The following is a 22705-nucleotide window of genomic DNA, read 5'->3' as shown; positions in this document are numbered from 1 at the left end:
GGACACCTACTGTAACAACCTATAGTAGGGAGACTTGCCATATCAAATAATCATGGCCTAATCTCCTTCCTGCTCAGATTTTACTCTAAAAGCTTTGCTAACTTTCCCAGCAATACAGTGAGAATGGAAAATCCCTACTAACACTTCTCTTTGCCTCATTTGTTACTACATAGCCAGGATAAAACTCTAGTACTGCTTTCTTAGTGCTAAATAGGAGGACTGCAGTTCATTGTATACCCAGAAAATATTTACCAAGGCTGTAAGAGTTAAGCTTTCCCAGACCACACTAAGTCATCCATTCAGTAAAAATTCTTCAGTAAAAATTCAATAATGTATTTCCAACCAATCACTTTTCTCCTTCAGTCAGAATCATGGCCATCTCAACAACGCTGATCTCAGCCACAAATCTGGCTGCCCCCCCCCTTCAGCTGGATTTGATCAGTGCAACCTATTCAGGAGCGGTGGTGATCTGCCCAGCAGATATACGCTGAGTGGGAGCGATATAATGATGATGGTCAGCTCTTTCCTTTTTCAGAGGACCTCAAGACAATGAATTCTTCACCTGCTTTGGGAGTCTGGGTCCTGGTCTTAGGGAAAAACGTTTTGTCACGTATCTTTTAAAAGGTCATTTGGGCTGCTCAGGATGGAGTTTTGCCACTGAAGAGGTGAGAGAAATGTGACTTGGGAAGTTCTTGCTTCTCCATCCCTCTTTATCTCTTGACACTAGGTTTTGTATGCTTGCTTCTTTTAGAATGCATTCATTTTTTAATAACATAATTTAGGAAAGAAAGAAATCAGCTAGCAGACACTTTCTGCATTTAGCCGTAATTCATCTCTATTCTGAAAATAGATCGATTTGCTGCCTTGTTGTTAAGAAGCCCGGAAAACAATGAATTTTTGTCAGGTGAAAAGTTGTTTTAAGTCTCTCTTGGATTTTTCCCTATGAACTGAGACACTTTCTTAATCTCTAGACATCTTCTAAACTTCAGCTCAAGATGCAATTTACTTTAGATTGAAGAATTTCCTTATGGGAGAGCCTTCCCATAATTCCCACAGAATTACACAGAGGTTTCCCTGGAAGTCCTGCTTGGCACAGGTGAAGTTGCTGCTTATGTTCATGAAAATATGTATTCAATTGGAAAATACTTAATCCTTGTGGAATAAAAATCAATCTAATCTATACCGGGAATGCAGGGGAGGTGGGAGATGGGGAGGACAGCTCAGAAGGGGAGTGGTGCTGGCAGCCCTCCCTGCTGTTGGGTGCTCTGTGTGGGGTCACCACGCATGGCTGTGTTGCTCTGGGAAGGATTGCTGTGGCTGGGCTCTGGGCAGATCCCAAGGAGATGAAAAGATGTAATTAAATCCAATTGAAAATAAACAGAGCTTCTGTTAAGAGTGAGGTGGTTGGGCATTCCCCTCTCACTTACTGCCAGGGTCATGAGAGTGCAGAGCTTCACAGAATTGTCATCTGTGCAACGAAGCTTTCCCCCAAAGCATGCTTGTAATCTACCAATAAAATCTTGCAATCTGGAAAGTACTTCTTCCTCAGAAGTGATCACAGTAGATTTAGATTTGGAAGTGAGGATATGTTTTCAAGTCCTTATTTCCCATTCTGCTCAGTACAGGCTCAGGTGATGAAGACCAGGTCTCACCTTGTGGTCCAGAGCATTACCTTAGGAATTATGGTGGTGAAATGAGTGTGAGAGATTACATTTGAAAGTGATCACATATATTTAATCATTCTCCCATCATTTCAGTTCACCTCCTCTGACAATTTTGTTTTTTTTCCTAACAGTCACAGAGATGTTTCACAGATCAATAACATTAATTCTACTTGATATTACACAGTGCTATATTGGGGATACTGCATCAAATGCTCTGCCAGTGATTCAAGCAGGCAAGCTGAGCTCCAGGGGTTTGTTTTTCTTGGGTGCTATTGCCAATGGTCCCATGGAATCAGTAACAGAAGTCTGGTAAGTGGTAAAGTTAAAGCTGGAAGCAGAAATCAGTCCAACATCTACAGTAATAATTGCCCATGATCTTTGCTTCAAATAGATGTGGACAGCTTGATGGCATGACATTTTCTGATAACATATTATAGTAACCTGTAACCTATCTGTAGTTGATCCATAAAGGTCTATGGAACATCCTTCTTCCCTTGTGAGCCTCCAGTTTCAATACAATGTTAGGAAAACATTGTGAGGAATGTTAAAACTTTTATTACATATATTAATGGAATACAATTATGAAATAAACACTTTACATTATAGTATTTTCATACTCTACAATGAGAAAAAAATAGTAGAAAAGATGAGTTAGCTTAGCTAGCCACTGGATGGCAGAATTGCTCTATTTAACTATTGCAAAACTGGATTGTTTTTCTTCAGATGCAAACGAATAAATAAATCAATCTGTATGCAAAGTATTTATCTTATATACAATGTAATAAACACAAGTACGTAAAGTCTTACAGCAAATAGGAAATACAATTTGTTATTGTGAAATTTATGACATCACTCAAACACTGCTACTTTAATAGATCAAACAGTCAACACAGCTATTTGAGCAACTGCCACAACACTGAACTTTGATTTCATTCCTGTTTATACAGCTCCACTGTCTTCAAATTAATCAAAACAAAAAGAAAAGGAAAACAGCTGAAGAAATAGAAATATAAATGTCTAGCAAAATGAAATCAAGCTTCTTGATCAAATGCTTGCTGTTTTAAAAATAAGTAAAAGTCCAAACATCAGAATTTCAGAAGTCTCCATGATCTCCTAATCAAGATTTTCAGAACCTGATTGCCTAATTTTCTTTATGGCCTCTTGTTCATGGTACATGATTTCAAATATACTTCAGTGACGTTATTTATTTATGTTTTCTGACGTCCTTTGGATCCTCCCTTTTTCTCGCTCCTTGAGGTCAACTGAGAAAGATTTATATGTCATAGCCCGGAAGGCTCTGACATATGATGTTTGCTCCAATGAGATACAAGTTATGAAAGAAGTATTTCAAGGAAACAGCAGTCATAAAAGGCTGATATACAACCATAATAATACCATAATAATACACAGCAACAGCAGCAGCATCCTTCTGATAGGCCTTACTGGTAGAGTGTTGCTTATAAGTGACCTCTGCTCAGTACTCTGTGTTTGGCTGTGATTTTGACTGGTTTTTCTTGGGCAGATATATACCCAGTGACAGCTGCAATGTGGGTGGCCACCATTGTTTTACCAAAGAAACCAAGGAAGAAAGCTTACAAATTATTGATTTAACTTTTATTTTGGTTTCCAAAAAAAAAAAAAAAAAAAAAAAAAAAGGAGAGGGAGAGATTTTCACAACCACATTGTTTTTCAGCTGGCCACTTGCCTTTGGTAACTTCTGAAAGACAGCAACAGCCTACAGTTCTTAAACATAGACATTTCTCCCAGTTTTGTATGCAACAAGATGGTACATTGGTAGACAAGACACAGAAACAGAGGTGTCGCCTTGTCCCTTCTTAAGCTGGCTGATGCTGGTTGGGGAACCAGCCTGCTGATCTATGTATGCATAGATCTATGTATGTTCATCATACATAGATGATGCATATGATCTATGTATGTTCATCAAACAGCCAATCTGTCAACCAGCTCCCCTCTTTTAGTTGGAAACCATTTCCCCTTGTCCTGTCACAGCAGACACTGCTACAGAGTCAGTCCCCTTCTTTCTTATAGCCCCCCTTTAGATACTGAAAGACTGCACTCTGGTGTCCTCGATGCCTTCTCTTCTCCAGGCTGAACAGTCCCATCTCTTTCAGCCTGTTCTCGTAGGAGAGGTGTTCCATCCCTTGGATCATTTCTGTGGCCCTCCTTGGGATGCACTCCAACAGGTCCATGTCTCTTCTGTACTGAGGACTCCACATCTGGACACAGTACAAGTGAGATCTCACCAGTGCAGAGTAGAGGGGGCTCTGAATGTAATGCCTCCTTTTTATTTTCCATGGAAAATAAAACAGATGCAAAGAGCACAATAATACTCTTTGATAAAAAAAAAAATCCTTTGGTAAAAACCACTATTTTTCAACATAGTCACCACCACTAGATGGTCTTCATTTTGTGGTGTGACAACTGTGCATGGCTGTCTGAAACACAGCTTATCTTTCACATTGCTGTCGCCACTTCTGAAATGCATCACTCACCTCTGTGGTAACACCACCTGTATGGACTCCAGAAATATTCAGCAAGTGTTGATGAATGCCATCTGGGAACACACCATGGGTGCCATTTCTTTTTCTGCATGGAGCAATTCCATTCCACACTTTTGCTTCATATACACTTCCACATCAGACACCATTCTGTCAGACTGCTCCTCTGCTGCCATCTGTCACAGGGCAGTAACACATAACAGAATACTGGCAGAAAGGTCCAATCTCTACTGCCATACCACCAACATCTGCCTCTAATGTTGTAGGCCAATGTAATAAAACAGGAAGCATTACTTTTGGAGCAGCCGTCATAAATAAATAATGATACCCATGAAGGCTGTAGAAGCCCAAAGCCATGATGGAAATGCTGAGAGTGGTTCCAAGCATTTGCATGTGGAAACAGTGGCACAGGGCCAGCACTGAATCCTGGAGTTGCTGCTCTTGCAGCAAAGCAAATACTTTAATAGACATAATTCAAAACCAGAGGAATAAACAGTTTTTGTACCAAATAGCTGACCAGTTCATGCTTGGAGGAGGGATTCCCTTGATGAGGAGAAGTAGCAGTCCCCTTGAGACCTAAAACCACTGGATAAAACTGAAAAAAATGCACGTACTGAATAATACCAAAGACTCCTACACACACCCGAGGCATGAGCACAAAGGAAGAGCTTGTTTTTCTGTAAGGAGATGAGAAGACCTGGCACACTGCTGGTAATTGCAGTGTGCAAGTTGGACCTCCTGTGGAAAGTAAGTCAGGGATTCTAATTTTTTTCTCCTCTTAAGTGTTGAAAAATAGATGAAGAAGAGCAGAGACAACAGCATCTAAGCCACATGGCCCCATTGCCATGAGCAGAGGGGCTATGATGCTGGAGCACAGGGCGCAGTGCCCAAATCTTGAGCTATGTCTGGGCTTCTTCTGAGCTGGCCCTAGTGGTCAGGGCCCCTGGACTGATATCCACAGGCTTACAAAACAGCCATTTTACAGAAGGTGGGGAGGAAAGCATAGTAGATTTGGTGTTTAGCTGGATGGCTTTTATTCATTTCTCTGCCCCATCCCATCACTCTGGAGTGTCCCCAGAAGCCCCCAGATTGACAACTCCTCTCATCCACAGCATCTCAAATGGATCACCCTGCCTTCAACAGATGGTGTGTTGGAGAGGCACTGGTGTTTCGTGTGGGGCTTGCCTTCCCTGCAGCACAATGGTGAGCAACTGTGGGCTGCTCCTGAAGGTTAACAAATAACCTAATTTTGAACCTAGTTACAGATACATCTGGCATTACTAGAATCTATTGAATCCATAGATAAAATCAGAAGTTTCTTGGATGCTCTGAAATTAAAGCTTTGAGGATAAAAGCCCTCCATTCTGCACATTTATTGCTTATTTCTCATAGAGAGTGCAAAGCAATTGTCAAGAGAATAGAACACATAGAATAAATATACTGTAGGCTTTAATTTATTCTCAGAGCTTTACTGATGCCACAAAACCACAAACAGGAAGAGATCCTTTCTGTGAATTACACCTTATATTGGGTTTCAACCATCTGTTCACAATGCATAGTTTTGAGGCCTGATTCATTGTGGCACAATGCCAATGTTATAAATGGCATTTACATTAGAGTAACATTAGAAGGATGCTTGGATGAATCTGGCTTTTAATGTTTTAATAGTTTTTCTTTAACTATCACCCTTATTACCTGTTGGACAAGTAACAGCTGAGTGTAGCTTTCACTGACATGAGTCTACTAGAACAAATGCACTGCAGGTCTTCTACAGCTGTGAAAGGAAGGGACTGTGACTATGGGCTAAGAATTGGAATATGTTATAAAATAGATGTGTCGAATAATACGCTTGGAAGGAGTTATTTTTTTTCTTTGTGTGCTGATCTGTCACATGAAAATTCAACTGTACAATAGCTTTGTGGGATGTAAATATGGCACATGTAGGAAATTGATATGTGTCTCTACTGGCAAGCTGATGTCTTTTATGTTTTGCTCTGAAGCCATATTGTTCTATGGACACCCAAAGGGCATGTGCCCACCTAAATCAAGTCAAGTGGTGACACAGGAGGGAAAACAGAGCCTTTTTTGGGGGTACATTGTTTTTTCACTTCCTGCAGCACCAAAATACTAGGTCTGTAATACCCATGTTTTGTGCAAATCCATGTGTCTTGGGCTGAAGAACAAAAGGCTCTTCAGACACGGACAGCAAAGCAGTGCAGAGGAAACCAGTATGAGCTGTCCTTAAGGTAACTGCCTTTCTTGGTTGCAACACTAAACAAGCTTCTTGTAACTCTGACTAAAGTGCAGTGTTATCAACATAAGCAACCTGCTATTGACTGAAGTCCTCCCAGATTTTGCCTGTCTCTTTTCTTACTCTGACACAAAGTACGCAATGGAAATAGAAGAATCTTGACCTTGCAAATGCAAAGAATTCAGGAGTGGTTTGCATTCATTGTTACCAGGTTAGTACATAAATCACTGCAGGATTAACTTCTAAGAAAATAACAGTAACAAGTATTTTTTTTTTTTATTTAAGAAATAACATCCCTTCTCCAAGTACCTTCTGCAATCTTAGATTTCTTTCTATTTCCATATTAGTTACAGCAAGCAAACATGAAGTGCTAGCACATGGCTTTCTTTGATGGTGAAGATGCAGGTCATTGTTAACCTCTCTAATTCTAATTGGGGATTTTCCCCAAGGAAATTCACACTGACCCATTAGCCAGGAGCAAAAGTGACCGAGTTCTCTTTGCAAGGAGACTGAGTTCTTTCAGATGTAACCGTTGCACTCATGATTGAAAATGTGGGAAAATATAAGACAGTAAGTTAATAATATGTTTCTATATACGTATAACCCACAAAGTAACTGAAAGCATTTCTGTTTAAACATAGTGAAGTTACTTGGAACCCTTTTGTTTTGCTACAACCAATTCCTGCAGGTACATAGTTTAATGTACTCTGAATTTCAAGGAAGATTAAGTGATTCTGCTTTGTTTTAGAATTTCTTTTAAATAATACTTTATCAGAGCCATAGAAATGCAACCATTACTAATCAAACCAATGTGTATTTTTGGAACATACTCAGTTTGTGCCTTAATCTTGAATTTCAACCTTTTTCCTTGTTCATTAAACAAGTTAGGAAATGATCTCTAACCATCAGAGAAGGCTCAGATGAAAAAGCTAACTTTTCTTTAGACTCATTCTTTACGTTTTTGCTACATAAAATGAGAAATTGTCATCAGCTTGAGAAATCTTCATTCATTTTTTTTTAAAATCTCCAGTACATCAAAATTAGTGCAGTCTCACTTTAGACTGTCAATCAGTCCATTTTTTGGTTAGGAAAAGAAAAACATTAACAAAATACATACATAAGGGTTTTTTTTTGTTTGTTTGTTTGTTTGTTTTTCCTGGCATTTTATTTGTGTGTATATGTTTTTATTCTTTTTCTTTCTTTTTCCTATGAAATCAGCACAAAATCAGTCCACCTTCACTGCTGTAGTATCAGAGTGCCTTCCTAAAGTTACTGTGAATAGTATTACATTTAACCCTGTTTATAGAATCACACTGTTATATTGCCTTTTTTATTTTATTTTATTTTATTTTATTTTATTTTATATTTCAAATAGCTTGGAGCTAGCAATTTGATTCTGAAATGTAATAATATATTTGACAGTGGATTTAGCTTTCTCATACTTTTCCCTGCCAAACTCTGTTTTGTTGTTTGTTTGTTTTTTTATTGAAAAATATCAGTCAGAAGTTATGGGCTCAATTCTCTCTTTTGGTTATATCTATCCATGAAGTTTTCGCCTCAAAAATTTATGAGAAGGATTTTACCCTTAGGAATCCAGTTTAATAAGAAAAATGTTACCGCTACATAACAATAGTTTGGCCGATATTATAGAATAGAAGTTAAGAAGGAGAAAACCAAACCAAGGAAAAAAAAGGGCAAGAGATTTCTGCATGACCTTGGGCAGCACACATACCCAGTTTATGGTTTCTATTGTGTTGGTTCAAGGATTTTGCACACAAAACTAAACTGTTTTTTCCTAGTCTGTTCAGTACGTGTTAGTAACTGCTTATGACCCTACAACCCTGGACTATGTTCTCATGGTGTCTTAATGGTGTCATGCCTGCTCAATGTCTCAATGTGAAACTTCCACAGGAAGTGACAGTTTGGGAGGAGGTAACCCTGGGGTTGCTGGGAGACTCGTCCCATCCCTGTCAGAGCAGAACGAACAGTGCAGAGGGGACAAGGACCAAGGATTTGTTGATGCCTTGCCCTTTGCTCAGCTGTTACGTTGGTGTGTCCCCATTATTTCAGCCTACATTGTCATATCCTTGCAGGTTAAATCCTCACAGCCATTCACCCAGGAAAGCCCTTATTCGCAGCATCTTCTCCTGAAGTGCAGCAGGGTGTCATTGGCCACACAGGGCAGCTGAGGTGATTTGGGATGAATGTCATAGTGCTCAGCAAGCAGGGACAGTCGTCATGCTCTGGGACAGGCCTGACATCTGCCTTGCTGTCCTTGTGCTGATGGCTTAACAGCAAGTTCCTGTACCTGGATTTGAGCACTGAAATCAGGACGGATCTTGGGTATGTTCAAGGCAGACTTTGGGAAAGTCACAGGACTGATCTTATCTGTGAAGCTGGCTCCAGCTAGGCAAGGCCCAAGCATATTCTGTCCTCTGCTGTTATTTTCTTATGCCTTGTGGTAGTCCCTGCTTCTGGCCAGTGATGACATGACATAGAATATTTTCCTGTCTGGTACTGACATATGGTGGACATCAGCCTGTTGCAATGTTTCTCATGTGCGTTCAGTAAATCCCCTTTAAATTCCCTATGAAATAAAAATAGCCTACGCAGTAATTCTGAATTACAGTGAATCAAGTTCTGTTCTGCAGTTTTGTGGACATAAGTGATTACCCTGGTGTGATGGACAAACTTTAGCTTAACAGGGGAAGACTGTGAGAAAGGACATTTTCCATAGGAAATATGAATATAAATTATGTGAGGAACATTTGGAACTTCTCTGATACATCATATAAGTACCATAGGCTTTTTGAACCCAATTCATGAGTGGGAAGAGAGCATGAATATCAGAAAAATTGCATAATATTTGGTCTAATATTACTGCGTGACACTTTTGGCTTGAAGTGATCTCATGATTTTTTATTTCAGATTACCCATGGTCTTTCTCAAGAAATCTAATTAGACTTCAAAGATCTTCCCACTGATGTAGATGAACTCTATAATTGCAACAGCAGGAATTACATCAGAACCTTGGGAGAGGAGAAATATAAATACTTCAAGGAAAAAAAATGCAAGAAAAAAGCTATTAGGATAATACTGACAATGAGCCAAAACGTGCCCTCATCTATGTATATGCTACTCCCATTGAAGCTAAGGGGATTTGTAGATGCCTCAGAGATGGTATGTTGCTTTATATGGCAAAACACTTCCATGGACAGATGGGAAATATGCATTCACAAATCAATGTATGCTATAAATTTAACTGTATTGAATTTCCTTATATAGCTGCTTCTTTGACGAAGAAGATCTGTCTGCTTTGTAAAGGAGTTTGGAAATGGCAGCTTTTCATTCCCAGCAGATTCTTAGTAAATGATTGCTACCAGTGTCATTTATCACTTGCATACAGCAGGCCTCTTGAGGTCAATGCAGGTAGTAAGGAAATAAAGACAATGTATTTTTGAGGAATGGCCAGGATCCATACTTACCACAGACTCACAGACCTATTCAGGTTGGAAGGGATCTTGCAAGGGATCAAGTCCAAACTCTTGCTCAAAGGAGGATCAACACTTTATTGCATTGGATTGCTCAGAACATTGTCCATGTGGATTTTGAGCACCCTGAAGGAGATGGGCACTAGAGCCTTTCTGAGCAACCTTTTCCAAGGCTTAATCACCATCAGAGTGAGTATTTTTCCTTATATGTAGCTTCAACTTCTTATTTCAATTTATGTCCATGGTCTTACCATGCACCATTGAGAAAAGCCTGAATGCCTCCTTGATAACCTCCCCATAGGCTCTGGTAGACTATTTTTCAGCCCCCTGAAGCCTCTCCTTCTCTGATGGAGTCCAGTTCCTTCAGCCACTCCTTGATAAGCAAGAAGACCCAACCATCTTGGTGGCTCTTCACTGAACTTGCTCCATGTTATCAGTCTTCATTGACTTGAGGCCCCCAAATTGGATGCACTATCTAGATTTCATCTAATGACTGTCAGTACAGACAATGGCCTCCATCTTTTTACTAACTACACTTGTGTTAGTACAGCCCAGGATGCACTGGCTCACAGCTGACTCACTTCCATCTTGTATCCAGCAGGAATCCAGAGTCCCTTTCCAGCAGAGCTGCTGTCCAGCCAGGCAGACCCCAGCCTGGATCAGAGCAAGGGGTCAGCTGGCCCCAGGTGCAGGACTTGGCATGCTTCCTTACTGAAATTCCTGTCGGCCCATTCCTCCACCCTGTCAAGATGTCCACCTTAATCCAAATATTCACCCCATGTGGAAAAACCTTAGAGATTCATGCTGTGGAAAATATCTTAATAGATTACTGTCTTACTTTCACAGCTATCCCAATAGTCTTGTCATGTTTTTAAATTTTCCATTTTGTGGGATTCAGCAAATGTAGGAGTACATTTAGGTCTCTGCTGTGCCAAAAGGAATCTTTGCCAAAATTTTTAAGTTCAGAACTTTAGACTCTGAACAAAGCCTAGGGGTACAATCATGATTTCCCATCCCAGAAGACCATCTTTAAGGTAATAGTTGCTATAGCAGAAGACATTATAATCTTTGTCATAACTGTTTTCAGAGGCACCCTTATTTCTGTCTCATTTTAGTTTTGTTTTAGTTATAATCCTTTCCTTTGTCATAGTGCTGCCTAATTAAGAATTCAGCTTGTAATTCTGGGCACCTACCAAATGACCTGGTTATCAGATGGTATCACTGGCAGTAGGACAGTCCAGGGACTACAGAGAGAAGGCAGAAAATCTAAAATGAAGTAGTAGCTTCACTAGGAGCTGAAAATACAGATCTATTAAAAAATATATAAATGTTATGGTCCGTTCAGTCATAAATTTTATTGTCTTATTAAATAAATATTTGATTCTACATCCTTCACATAACTGTAGATTACAGGACTAATTCAATATCCCCTTTACAAAATCTTTCCTTTTCTAAAACCCTCTGTATAAAGCCAAGACACTAATAAGCTAATCAAGTAGACAAACAAGAGCATTCAAGGACAGCGACCCATCTGGGAATAATTTGAGGTGAGATGTGTGGGAGGAGGCCACCCAGCCACAGGTATAAAGCCAGAGGCTGGGGACAAGATGCCTTGTTCCTTTAGGGCTGGTTCTAGCATGGAGTAAATAGGAGTCTGGAAATAAAAAACTTGACAAGATCTTTTGTTTCTTTGTTCTAGTAGAGAGATAGGAGTGGAAAAGATTGGTAACTGTGTTTTTATGCCTTTTGTTTTGTGCGTGCACTTAAAGATGCTAATGGAAGAGAACTGGCAGAAGGGCCTGTTTTAGAAGTTGCTCTTGCAGCTATTCAGAAAGATGAAAGGAAGAAAAAACTCTATAAGGGTTTTTTTTTTTTTTTTTTTTTTTTTTTTTTTTTTTTTTTTTTTTTTTTTCATGGGGAGAGAGAGAGAGAGAGAGAGAGAGAGTTATCAGTGTTTCCCTTGTGGAGGAACTACAATCTGAGTGTATGGCTGTCAAGGTAGGACAGCTGACCTAGAGGAAAGTGAGCTAATAGAGATGCTTGTTGAGGGCACCTTACATAGCTGAACCATTCAGTCTGTGTAAAAGCAACCAGCTTGTGTGCAGAGCAAACTGACACAGAAGATAACCAGGAATATAATGCTAACGAGTGAAAGGAAAAGTGACTGCAGCAACAGATTTCTCTCAGCAAAATTGTGTTCTCCCCTAATGAGGGTTTTGTTCTGCGAGTGGAAAGCTATTCAAGAACTGATGAGAGGAAAGGTATCTTTCCTTATAATCTTATGCTTATCCAGCATGACAAACAAAACTTGCCTTTCTTGGTGCAAATCTGATAAACCTCAGAAGCAGTGGATAGCATGTAACTATTCAAGTAAGCATCAATTACATAGAGAAGAGGGGGATGTAGGAAGTTCTGGAGGCAAAAACTTTTTTTTGCTCTGAAGGAAAGCTGTAGACCAGGGCTCTAGAGGGAATTTTCTCTGAACCACGCACTGCATCCCTTGCAAGACTGGAGAGCAAAGTAGAAAGGTAGAGTTGCAGTGGTAGGAGGATGTTATCTGGTGACTTGATTCACTAGAACAGAGGTACTCACAAACTAAGCAGAAGCTGCAAAGAAAAGCAATTGCTGCAAGAGGCATCTCAGAAGGATTCAAATCTCAAGAAAAACTCTCTTTTTATGGCCTCTAATTAGAAAGATTTCAGGTTTGCTTAACCTCAGGAATAGCTACACTACTGTAACTTCACTATAAATTTTAAATCTGGTGAAACTGCAATAATACAGGTGTTGCAAACATACCAAAATTATATCTTTGCCAGAGCTTGCTCAAGAAAAACAGCTTCCTTATCTCAGTAGTTCAAAAGGACATTGCAGGCTTCACTTTGTTGGCAAGCACCTGCATTGGCCTAGAGAAGCAGAAGTAACTGGGCCATAACCAAGGAAGGAGTAAAATCTGTCAAGATAAAAGCACATGAATTCCATCTGAACTAGGTCACCAAATGTATCAAATAGTGTAAATGATAGCAATTACACTCAGTAACACATTTTCCTTCAAGATATTGAGTTACGTTGACAGTCATTTGATAAGCTTTTTTTTTCCTTTCATGAAATAACAATGTTTGAGTACGTTTTTCATTAACGCACTTGAAGAAATGCCAGTTAACTAGGTGAGCAAAATTCCTGGATAGTGCAGTGACTATTACATTGCATGCTTTAGAAGTTGCTTTCAGGTAGTTCAAATACCAGCTAATTTTCAGTGAGTGAAAAGAGTATAAACAGAAAATGTAAGAATACAACAGTTGCTTGGATGTCAAACAGGAGCTTGAGGACTTGATACTCAAGGATGCTCTGCATGTTCACTTCTAACACATTCTTCAACTGGACCACAAGGATCCAGCAATTTCATGGCATCAAACTTCAGATAAAAGTCTTGAAACAACTTTTTCTTGGGGGGTGAGGACGGAGCAGGAAAGGCTGTCTGGAAACTTCACTTTAAGCAGCATGAAACATTCCCAGTTTCTCATATGATAATTTTCCTTCTGAGACTTTCACTTTTTTTTTTGTTTGAAAATTCATCAGACACGTTATCTTTTCTTTCTCTTTTTTTGATTCTTTTCTTGTTTGAAACCAAGATACCAGACTCACAGTAATGAAGAATAAACCAGCTATGGAAATATTTTTTTTCTTATTTATAAAATCATGACTATGACCCAAGAATCCACAGTGCAGGGTGCTGTGTTTGTCTTCCATGATTTAGGTGTAATGTGTGGGACAGCAGCTGAAAAAGATAAACAGGAAAGTGCAAAGGTTCAAGGAGATGAATACTGGGGAACACTTCAAGTCATGATTTCAACGTGATAGCAGCATAGCCACCAAGAGAACCCTGGGTAAGTACAGGAAATCTTAAGGGAAGGTCCTGCTATGCATGAGAATGTATGGGAGGAATCCCATTTTAAAAATACGTTTGTGAGACTGTATCTGGATCTACAGTACATACTAGTATGTACATCTATATTGTCTGATCTAACAGGTTATACAGAGATGGGTTTCTTGATACTGAAGAAAAGTTACTTTGGATGGAATATGCAGATATAAAGAAATACATGAAAAAATACAAGTAATACCAGAATGATGGCACTTAAAATGAGTTGTCTTTGAGTTTTGTGTGTTGTGTATACCTTGCAGAAGATGTAAGAGTGCCAGATTTAAAAGTTATAGCTAGAGAGAGTTCCTGCAGGTATTCTAGAACTGGCTAGCTCACCAAGGAACAGGTCTGTCTTCCTAACACTGGAAAGAAGAGGAATATGACCACATCTGACCAAGCTGGGAGGTGCTCTGTTTAGCTCTGCTTTACAGACTTGGACTCACTCCTGTCTGCTTGAAGACAAAAAAAAAGCTCTTCTGAAGATAAGTGAGCTGTTCACTGATGAAGCCTTCTGATTCAGTGCCTCTGATTTTCAAGGCAAGCATAATTTCAGATGGCACAGTTTTGAGAGAAGTCTGGGAAGGACTTATTTTTGCTGGCTTTATTCTTCTTTCTTTTGCACAGGAGCGCAGGCACAAATGCAGAATGACTGAAGGAAAGAAGACAACCAAAAGCTATAGAGAGCACCAGGATTGACCTGTAGAAGTCTTTAAAAGTCCTGTTTTGTCTAAAGCAGAGTAAAGCAAGTGTTTGTACAAAAATCCCACATAAAATTGTCCATTTGTTTGTCTCATTTTCATGTCAGTTAAATCACATACTTTAAGGATGTGGTGAAAGACTAATGAAAAAGAAGAGGGTGTGAGGGAGAACAGGAACCGTGAGCAGTTTTGGGAGCACAGGAATCCCAGTCAGGAACAGGTCCTGGGCTCTCCAGATTGCTGAGGCATAAATAGAGGCTTAGGAGGAAATGTTGGTGAGGGGCTCAGAAAGGGAACTTGGCAAGCTGCAAAGCTGGAAGAAGTACATCATGTGCCCTGATTTCAATAAGCATAATGTGATGTCACTTGGCAATGTTATGCTTTTTGGTTAATCATTTAGTTTTATCTGCTTGCACGCACATCATCTTATTAAACAGTAACTGTCCTTCATTAATCATTGAGTTCAAGGCCAAGAAAACAGCTAGAGGCCATATTATGCTTGGGCTCAGCAGATGATGAATGATTTGCAAGAAGGAACATTGTTTTCTGCCACCCACCACTATTTCCTTGAATAAAGGGCCAGGAGATGATAATCTTGGGCCACTAGAACTAATAAATCAGACTTGCGGCCTATGCCTAGGTAATGTAAATTCAGAACAGGTGGAATTTGGATCTTCCCAGTCAGAAGATAAGTGTCAAGCCCATGAACTGCACTGAGGATACCTGTGCCCCAAACACAGCTCCAGACCATTCAGGTTTCTGTAAAACTAGATTTTCTGTTTAATTCATATAATACATTTAAACTATTTGGTTTCAAGCCCAGGGTAGCAGGAGTGTGTTTCCAAAGTTCTTCTCTTTGTTGTAGACCTAGAAGGAGAACAAACCAACCATTTTTCAGATTAACTTCTCTCTAGTTAAAATCAGCCTGTTAACAAAGCTTTTATTTGTTATTCTAACAACTGCCTTCTGGCTGTCATCGCACATATTCAGATCTTTGCTCAAACCACTGTGCTGAGCAGATAACTTACATGCAGCAGCCCCTAATGCTGAACTTTTGTCCCCTCCATCCTCTCTGTTTATCAGGTCAAATTCTGCACCCACCACAGTTGGAATCATGCAGGGAGAGAAATTCTGTAATAGTGTGCACCTACATGACTGGTGTCAAAAAAGTGGCTGAAAGAAGGATCTCTTTCCTCCTCCGGCTTTAGAGGCTGTAACTTAGGTTTCATTCCTCTTTGGAGAGCTTGAGCAGCAAGCCTTTTTCTGGTCAATGGTATCTGCAACAAAATAGCAGTTGCATTACATTACAGTCAAATTAGAGCACCATTGCTCTACTTCACGGGCACAAATGGAAACTGGCTAAATATGATGCTGCCATTGTCAAAACCCTACAGCTACCCGGACATTTTAACGTATATAGGCATGTTTTCAGGATTTCAGGACACAGGAAGGATGGGAGCCTTCATACATTACCATACTTACCATCATTCCACAACATAGAGGGTAGGCACAGGCTTGGTGCCAGCCTGTCAGAGATTTAGGGTTAGTGTTAGCACTGACTTTGAGATTGTACATCAAGTGGCAAAAAGCAGCCCTGTGTCTGTAGCTCAAGATGCTTGAACTGTGTGTCTGATCCAGGATGTTTACTCAGAGGTGCTGACAACATTAACATTTCCTCCATAAAGAGCTGTTGTGGAAAATGTATTTTTCTCTGTGGGAGAGAGGTTGCAAGTGCCTGCTCTGTGTGTTGGTGAATGCTTATGTATCTCCTGCCTCTGCAAAAGGAAATTCCTCTGCCTCTGTCTCATCGGGCTTATATTGGGTTTACCTCCCTTGCTTTGTCAGAAAAAGCAACAAAGATGCTCACACTGCCATTGTGATTATTTTTCTCTTTCTAGGTTTGCTGTACATCTTTTCCCAGATTTTTTTGCTACTGTACTTTTCTAGTGCACTGTGAAGGCTTGGACAGTACATGGCTTAATGACTGGGTCTATATCAGTCATCATTTGATTCTACCTCTTTCCTACCCCCAGAGAAAAACCTGGATCTTCCTAGGAACATGAATCTTCCTTCATGTGAGAGAAGTCCATCAGTTTATCAGTGATTTCTTTGAGAAATGTGGTGGTGTTGCGCAGAGCATGCGCTGTTACCAACTCTGCAGGAGAAGAGAGGTGTCCCGATCTACTGATGTGTTTTCACCAGACCTCATAAAGCAACGTGAGTCTGCAGCGAGGGGCATAGACTACACATCTGCAAGAAACTGACCCATATGTAGGACAGGAGCTCCTCTGTTACCAAAGCAGAACAAAGCAGGATACAGTAACTATCTATTAATAGATAGATTATATTTCTGTAGGAAGTATTTTCTTGTCCCCATCCTGAACGTGTGTTTATCTGTTTGGCTACATCTGAAAAACAGGGTATTCTTTTTATTTAGCCTAAATTCTCCTGACATGGTATTGTACCATTTGAAAGGCAATATAATCACATCCTCTTTGTGGACGTATTTGCACACCTTGATGAAAACATGTTACTTCTCAAAAAAGAAGGGAGTCTCTCTTCCTTAACTTACCACAGATATCCTAGGCATTAAAAATATGAAAATTCCATACAGATTAAATATTGATTTTATTTTTTTAGAGAGCAAGTACAATGATGTTGCATTAAAATAATGCTATGTCATAGTTGTTACAGCTCTGATAGAAAAATAAACATCTCAATATACTACAGTGTCAACTCATTAATAAATATCAAAATAGAAGTTAGTAGTCAACTGAAATTAATAAACAGCTATAAAAGTATACTATTTTAAATAATAAAATATTCAGTATATTTCCAGACAAATAAAAGTAGTGATTTAAAAGTATCATTTAAAATGGAAGATGGACAGTAAGAAGTTACAGATATAATTAAACCGTCTTCCCTTACTAACATTCTCTATGCATAAAATCTAGAGAAACATTATTCATCTGTATATAATTTTTTACAAAAGGTAGTATATGTTAAATAGAAAGTTAAAAACTGTAGTATTATTAATAGTTGTCACATCATTGCTAAATAAGACACTTCGAAGCAGTAGTAGGTAAAAGTGAAGATGTTAGCACAGTGAATTCTTCTAAAACAAATGTCTTCCTAAATGAATCTTTCATCTTTCAGCCTCGCCCTTCAAAATACAAACAACTCAAACACAACACAGGTATCATGATGAAAAGTCAGGATTTGAGTGGAAGCTGTTGTTTAAACAAAAGTCAGATTTAAAAACATTTTTCTAATAAGCAGAAAAGTCAACAAAGAGCAGCATTCCTAAAACTTAAGAATCTGCTAATTTTGTGGGGGGTTTTATAACTTTTTTTTTTCTTTTTCCCAGAATGAACAATCATTCTGAGCCGGCTTGCACTCAGTGAAATCCCACTGATTTGGCTCACTATACAAAAACATTCACATTAGCTATGTCTAACCTTTTTTTTCTCTCCATGAATTTCTGTTCTCTGTAATATCCATGAGACGTCTGTGCATTGAGAAGCGTCAAGATTACCATGGTAAAGTAGTGTCATTCTTAACGCTGCTGCACTCTTGTTTACCAAATAGATCTTGCATCTCTATTTCAAAGGGAGAGCAAGAACACTGGCACCACAGTTCATCCACAGAGAAGAGCAAATGCCACACAGCACTTCTATGACAAGCGCCCTTCCTAGATACTGAAAACATCACTGAAGGGTGGCAGTGCAGATCCTGGGGCTGGGGAGAAGCTGATGGACAGATGCCCAAGGACTTTGCAGAAGAAAGGCTTGCTTTCTCTCAAGGAGGGCTGCAGCACCCAGATTTACAGTACCTCACTAGGTTGTATGCAAGCAGTGTTTGATGAGTAAAGATGCAAACAGGCTGCAGTGTTGATGACTGCGGACTGCACGTCATGCATCTCCAATGTGTGGCCATTATGACAACCTCCTCTGACAAGGCTTCCTGCCCTGACAGATGGAGAAATATGGTCCCAGAGCGCCATCTCTGTTGAGACACCATGAGGAACAGTGGGCTGCATTGGGTCTGCTTGGGATGTCTACTGCAAAAACAGTAGGGCCCCTACATCCTTCTGTCCTGGGCACTGCTGTGTCTTATGGTCACCCTCAGGAGTAAGGGTTGCTTGAAGCTGTTCACTCCCACAGTTTATGCCGCACGTACATATAAGTATGCACACTAAGCAGAAAACAAATGTATGATCAGACTGGGAAAATATTTTTCTCCACTGCAGTCTAAAGAATACTTTACATAGCAGGTTTTCATGACATCATAGAAAGGAAAAAATAAATCCAGTTAGTTATAGTGGCTAAAATGTAAACTATGCCTACACAGATGTCCTTCCTTTTTAAGGTCCACTCGCAACACTGCTTGTGAACGTAAGGGAATTTCAGCTAGTCACAATGAAAATTTCTCACATACCATGTGCACGTTTTCTGGATGAACCAGCTATTTTCCCACACACATCTGTAGTGGTGTTATTAATGTGCTCGTGATGCTTGGAAATAATCAGTGCACAGCATTTTTTCATCTCTCTCAGAGCCTTGGAAAACAAATCTGAAGATGCATGTCTTTTAGTTGTATGAACGTGCCATTTCTGAAATGTTACATAGTCAGTAAACCGAAGGTAAAAATAATGTGGGATTAGAATTGACATTTTTAACATGTACAAATCTGCTGTGAAGAGTTATGAAGATGCTCCGTTTCTAGGAGGAAATCTAGAATAAATGCTGCAAATCAGCAACGAGTTGCCACAGTATCTGTGAGCATACTATTAAGTATAGGCATGTAGTCAAATCATCTGACCTTTCCATTTTTTCAAGCAGCCTAGTAGATTTCAAAATATTCCACTTTATTTCAAAAGTTTGAAACGTGCTACACTGAGGCTGGATATTTTCCCTGTATTCTTACAAGCATCTTTGATGCTCAGTACTTTGAAAATTAATCTGAACTAATTTCTCAGTGATATCTCCCATAATAAGCGCTATAGGAAGCACAGTCCTTCTGTGACTGCTGAGGAAATTCCTTGTGAATTACAGGCTGCTTTCTCATTTAAGGTCATGTGCTGAGGGAACACAGCTCCCTAAATAGTGAGGCTTTTGTTGGTCTATTCATCTCCTGCAGCAGCTCTTCTGAAAAACATGGTCAAAGGCAGAGGGAAACAAGCACTGAGTAAAGCCAGAGTTTCTCAGGGATAGATTCCATCTTCAGAAACAAAGCCTCCTCCCAAGGATACTGCTCTATGTAGGCTCCCTATGGGCCTTCTAAAAGCCTTGACCTGTCACATTAGCAACATTAGCTTATTCTTTTTTCACTAGATCCCTCTACAATACAGCAAAGCAGTGAACAAGATGCAAGAAAAGCCTTTTTATAATTTTTTTTCTTTTTCTTCTTCTTTTTTTTTTTGTTTTTTTTGTTTTTTTTTTTTCAGTTTTAAGACTTTGTCCTGCAAGCCTGCTGTGTTTGAGCGGAGCATATCACATGCTCAGGCAGGTTTCTGATAAAGACATACTGGCCGCACTCCTGCACAGGCAGCACTGCAATGCCAACAAAGTGCTACAGGAAAAAAGTGGCAGCAATAGGACATGTCTGGATTATGGGTTGTACAGATTATATCTTTCTTCCCAAAGACACTCAGCTCCATTGCCCCCTATCAAAATTTAGCTTCCTCTAACAGTGAAAAAATAAATTCTAGATAATAAAATAATAGCTGTCACTTCAGAAAGTGGCTTACGGGCTGTTAGGAGAAACACATTTTGATGAATCTTTCCTGTTCAAACAAATTATATCATATTGTTAAAGAACATAATCATAGCTTTTGTTATACATGCAGGTATTCTCATGCAGGTTTTATTTCTTTGTTTTGTTTGTCTAAGTGAAATAAATGACCAGAGACTTTTTTGCCTATTCAAAAACCGTGTGACAAGAACAATAATAAGTAAAACTTAGTTGCTTTTTTTTATCTTAATCCCCCTGAAAACAGTGGTTCAGAGTCTGTTAATATACACAGAAAGAAAATACATTTTCAAATGGAAAGGAAAGTTCAAGGTACTCCTGATATGCTACAGAGCAATTCTTGAGTCAGAATGAATATGTAGATAAGATATTATGATGAAACTATCAGTAAAATCAAGGTTAGTATAAGGTAACCACCTTTACTTCAAATGAGACATTTTTACCTGAATGGGGTGGGAAGCTATAAGGGACTATTCTGAGGATTGCTTCAGAAACCATTAAAAGGCCAGTTTAAAACTTTTGTTTGTTTGTTTGGCATGATCCAGAATACTCATTCTGAATGCTCACATAACAATTATTTGTTCCACATCCTGCCCTCCTTTCACCTGTAGGAATTTACAGAAGATATACTGAATAGGAAATACTACTATATTCCAATTACTACCAAATTTCATGTAAGGCGGTCCTGCTTTGTTTCTGTAACTCTTACCTATGGCAATTACAGATCAATAAATAGTACCAGTAATTAAAACTGTCAAAATGACACACTGCATAATGTCCTACGAGACAATTATTATTTTTTTTTTTCACCACCAAGATTTTAGTGCATATTTCACAGACACTGATCAGATTTTCTTACAATCTTGGCAACATACTGTAAGTAACACAGAGTGCTGTTTGACTGCCCATTAGTGTACAGCAATAACCTGCTCTCTACCACTACAATCAGTTAAAAGGGTGAGAAAATGCTTCTGCTTGAAATTTTAGCTCAAATTCTGCTTTCAGGCGAGCTTATATTGGTCCCACTGTGTTTAGAGGAGTTTTTCCCATTACTGAAGGCAGAATTTGGTCCTACATTTATGAAGTCAGTTAATATGTTCTCTTGAGAAAATGATTCCTATGTTCCTCTGCTTCCTACAAACTGCAGACTCTTTGTCACATCAAGCCGGACACATTTCTCAATGCACAGAAACAAAAATTAAAGTGGTAAAGTACAGAACGAGAAAAACGAATCCTGTCAACTAATTTACAAAGAAAAAAGAGCATGTGTGTAACATCAGACTGATGTCTGACATACAAAAGGAACAAGCCCTTACTTGGCAAAACACTGACATGTAGCTAGCAGACCAAAGACATTTCTGGTGCAGTTTATCGGATTGAAGCTGATGCTGCTGACTCCAAAGGCGCAGTCAGCGGGCAGTGGTTACAGTGCAGGTGGTGCTGATGGACAGAGGAACTCATTTTCCGTAGCCGCTCAGTTTTTTTGAATATCTTAATAGTCACATAAAAGTTTTATGTTGAAAAAAGCAAAAAAGCTAAAAAGTATTCCTTGTCAGACATAAATTATCATTATGTGACATAACACATAAAAAAACCTATACATATATTTGTCTGTGTGCGTGTGCATGTGCGTGTGTGTGTGCCTACACACACACTGGTAACTAAGCACTCTAATCCAGTCATTTTTATTAAGCAACGAGGAAAAGCTAAGGGACTAAAGCAGACAAATCAGTGGAATTTAGTCAACTGAGAGAACTATAAAAGTACCATTTACTCTATTTAAGAGCATTTGAATAGTTTCACCTATTGCTATAATATACAGCAAAGTTAATATTTCAGTCACAGTTTTGTCCATTCCCACAGAGCACATAAGTACTAGCTACAAGTAGAGCAAGATCAGTGCTTTGTCAGATCTGTTCGTATCTACATTCTATGCCAGAACTAAATAAATTAGAATACATTAAAGTGCTACATCAACACTAATGTTCCTGAACAGTAGTAACGCACATTTTCTTAAAAAAAAAAAAATTAAAAAAAAAAAATACAGCAGCTATAGTTTCAGACATAATCACCTTATGTGAATATGCTTACATGTCACGTTGTTACAGTATCCAACAAAATGCATGACACAAACAGCAACAGCCGAGATTCTGACAGAGTGGTAACTTCTAAAAAGTAGAGAATGATGGAAATAGACATTTGCAGAAAACACACTGTCTTCAGAATTCACACTTGAAAGTTTCATTTAATCGCAACTTGCTGATGTCGATATTTATTTCCTCTGGTTTGTCACGTCTGTATGTTACTGTTCTTGTACAAACAGTAGGCAAAAACATCTTTTCCTTGAAGGAGAAGATACAATTTTTATCAACAATTAGCTAACTTTTATGTGAAAGAAATAAATTACTG

The 22705-nt window shown here is 39.1% G+C and overlaps 1 protein-coding gene and 1 long non-coding RNA gene across 8 annotated transcripts in view; one reads left to right on the top strand and one right to left on the bottom strand.

Moving 5' to 3' along the window:
* Positions 1–6539: 6539 nt before the first annotated feature.
* Positions 6540–17623, top strand: LOC121109727. Its single transcript, XR_005857290.2, has 2 exons — positions 6540–6645; positions 9363–17623. It is a non-coding gene; the product is annotated as an uncharacterized LOC121109727 (long non-coding RNA).
* The window catches only part of ITGB8 (integrin subunit beta 8), a 52937-nt gene continuing 42087 nt past the window's right edge, over positions 11856–22705 (bottom strand). For 6 of the 7 annotated variants that reach the window (XR_001465128.4, XM_046933080.1, XM_040695440.2 and 3 more), the window contains 2 exons: positions 15697–15822; positions 11856–15412 (listed from right to left, as the gene is read on the bottom strand). Coding sequence is in view for 6 of the 7 variants with exons in the window: in XM_046933080.1 (XP_046789036.1) it covers positions 15359–15412; positions 15697–15822 (180 nt within the window). In the remaining variant the exon portion in view is untranslated. Of the gene's footprint in view, positions 15413–15696; positions 15823–17154; positions 22639–22705 lie in introns of those variants that run through there. The other variant, XM_015281861.4, reaches the window with a different exon arrangement.

This window comes from Gallus gallus, chromosome 2 (genome assembly GCF_016699485.2).
Source record: "Gallus gallus isolate bGalGal1 chromosome 2, bGalGal1.mat.broiler.GRCg7b, whole genome shotgun sequence".
Classification (NCBI taxonomy): domain Eukaryota; kingdom Metazoa; phylum Chordata; class Aves; order Galliformes; family Phasianidae; genus Gallus; species Gallus gallus.
This window is presented reverse-complemented; position numbering and strand designations above follow the sequence as displayed.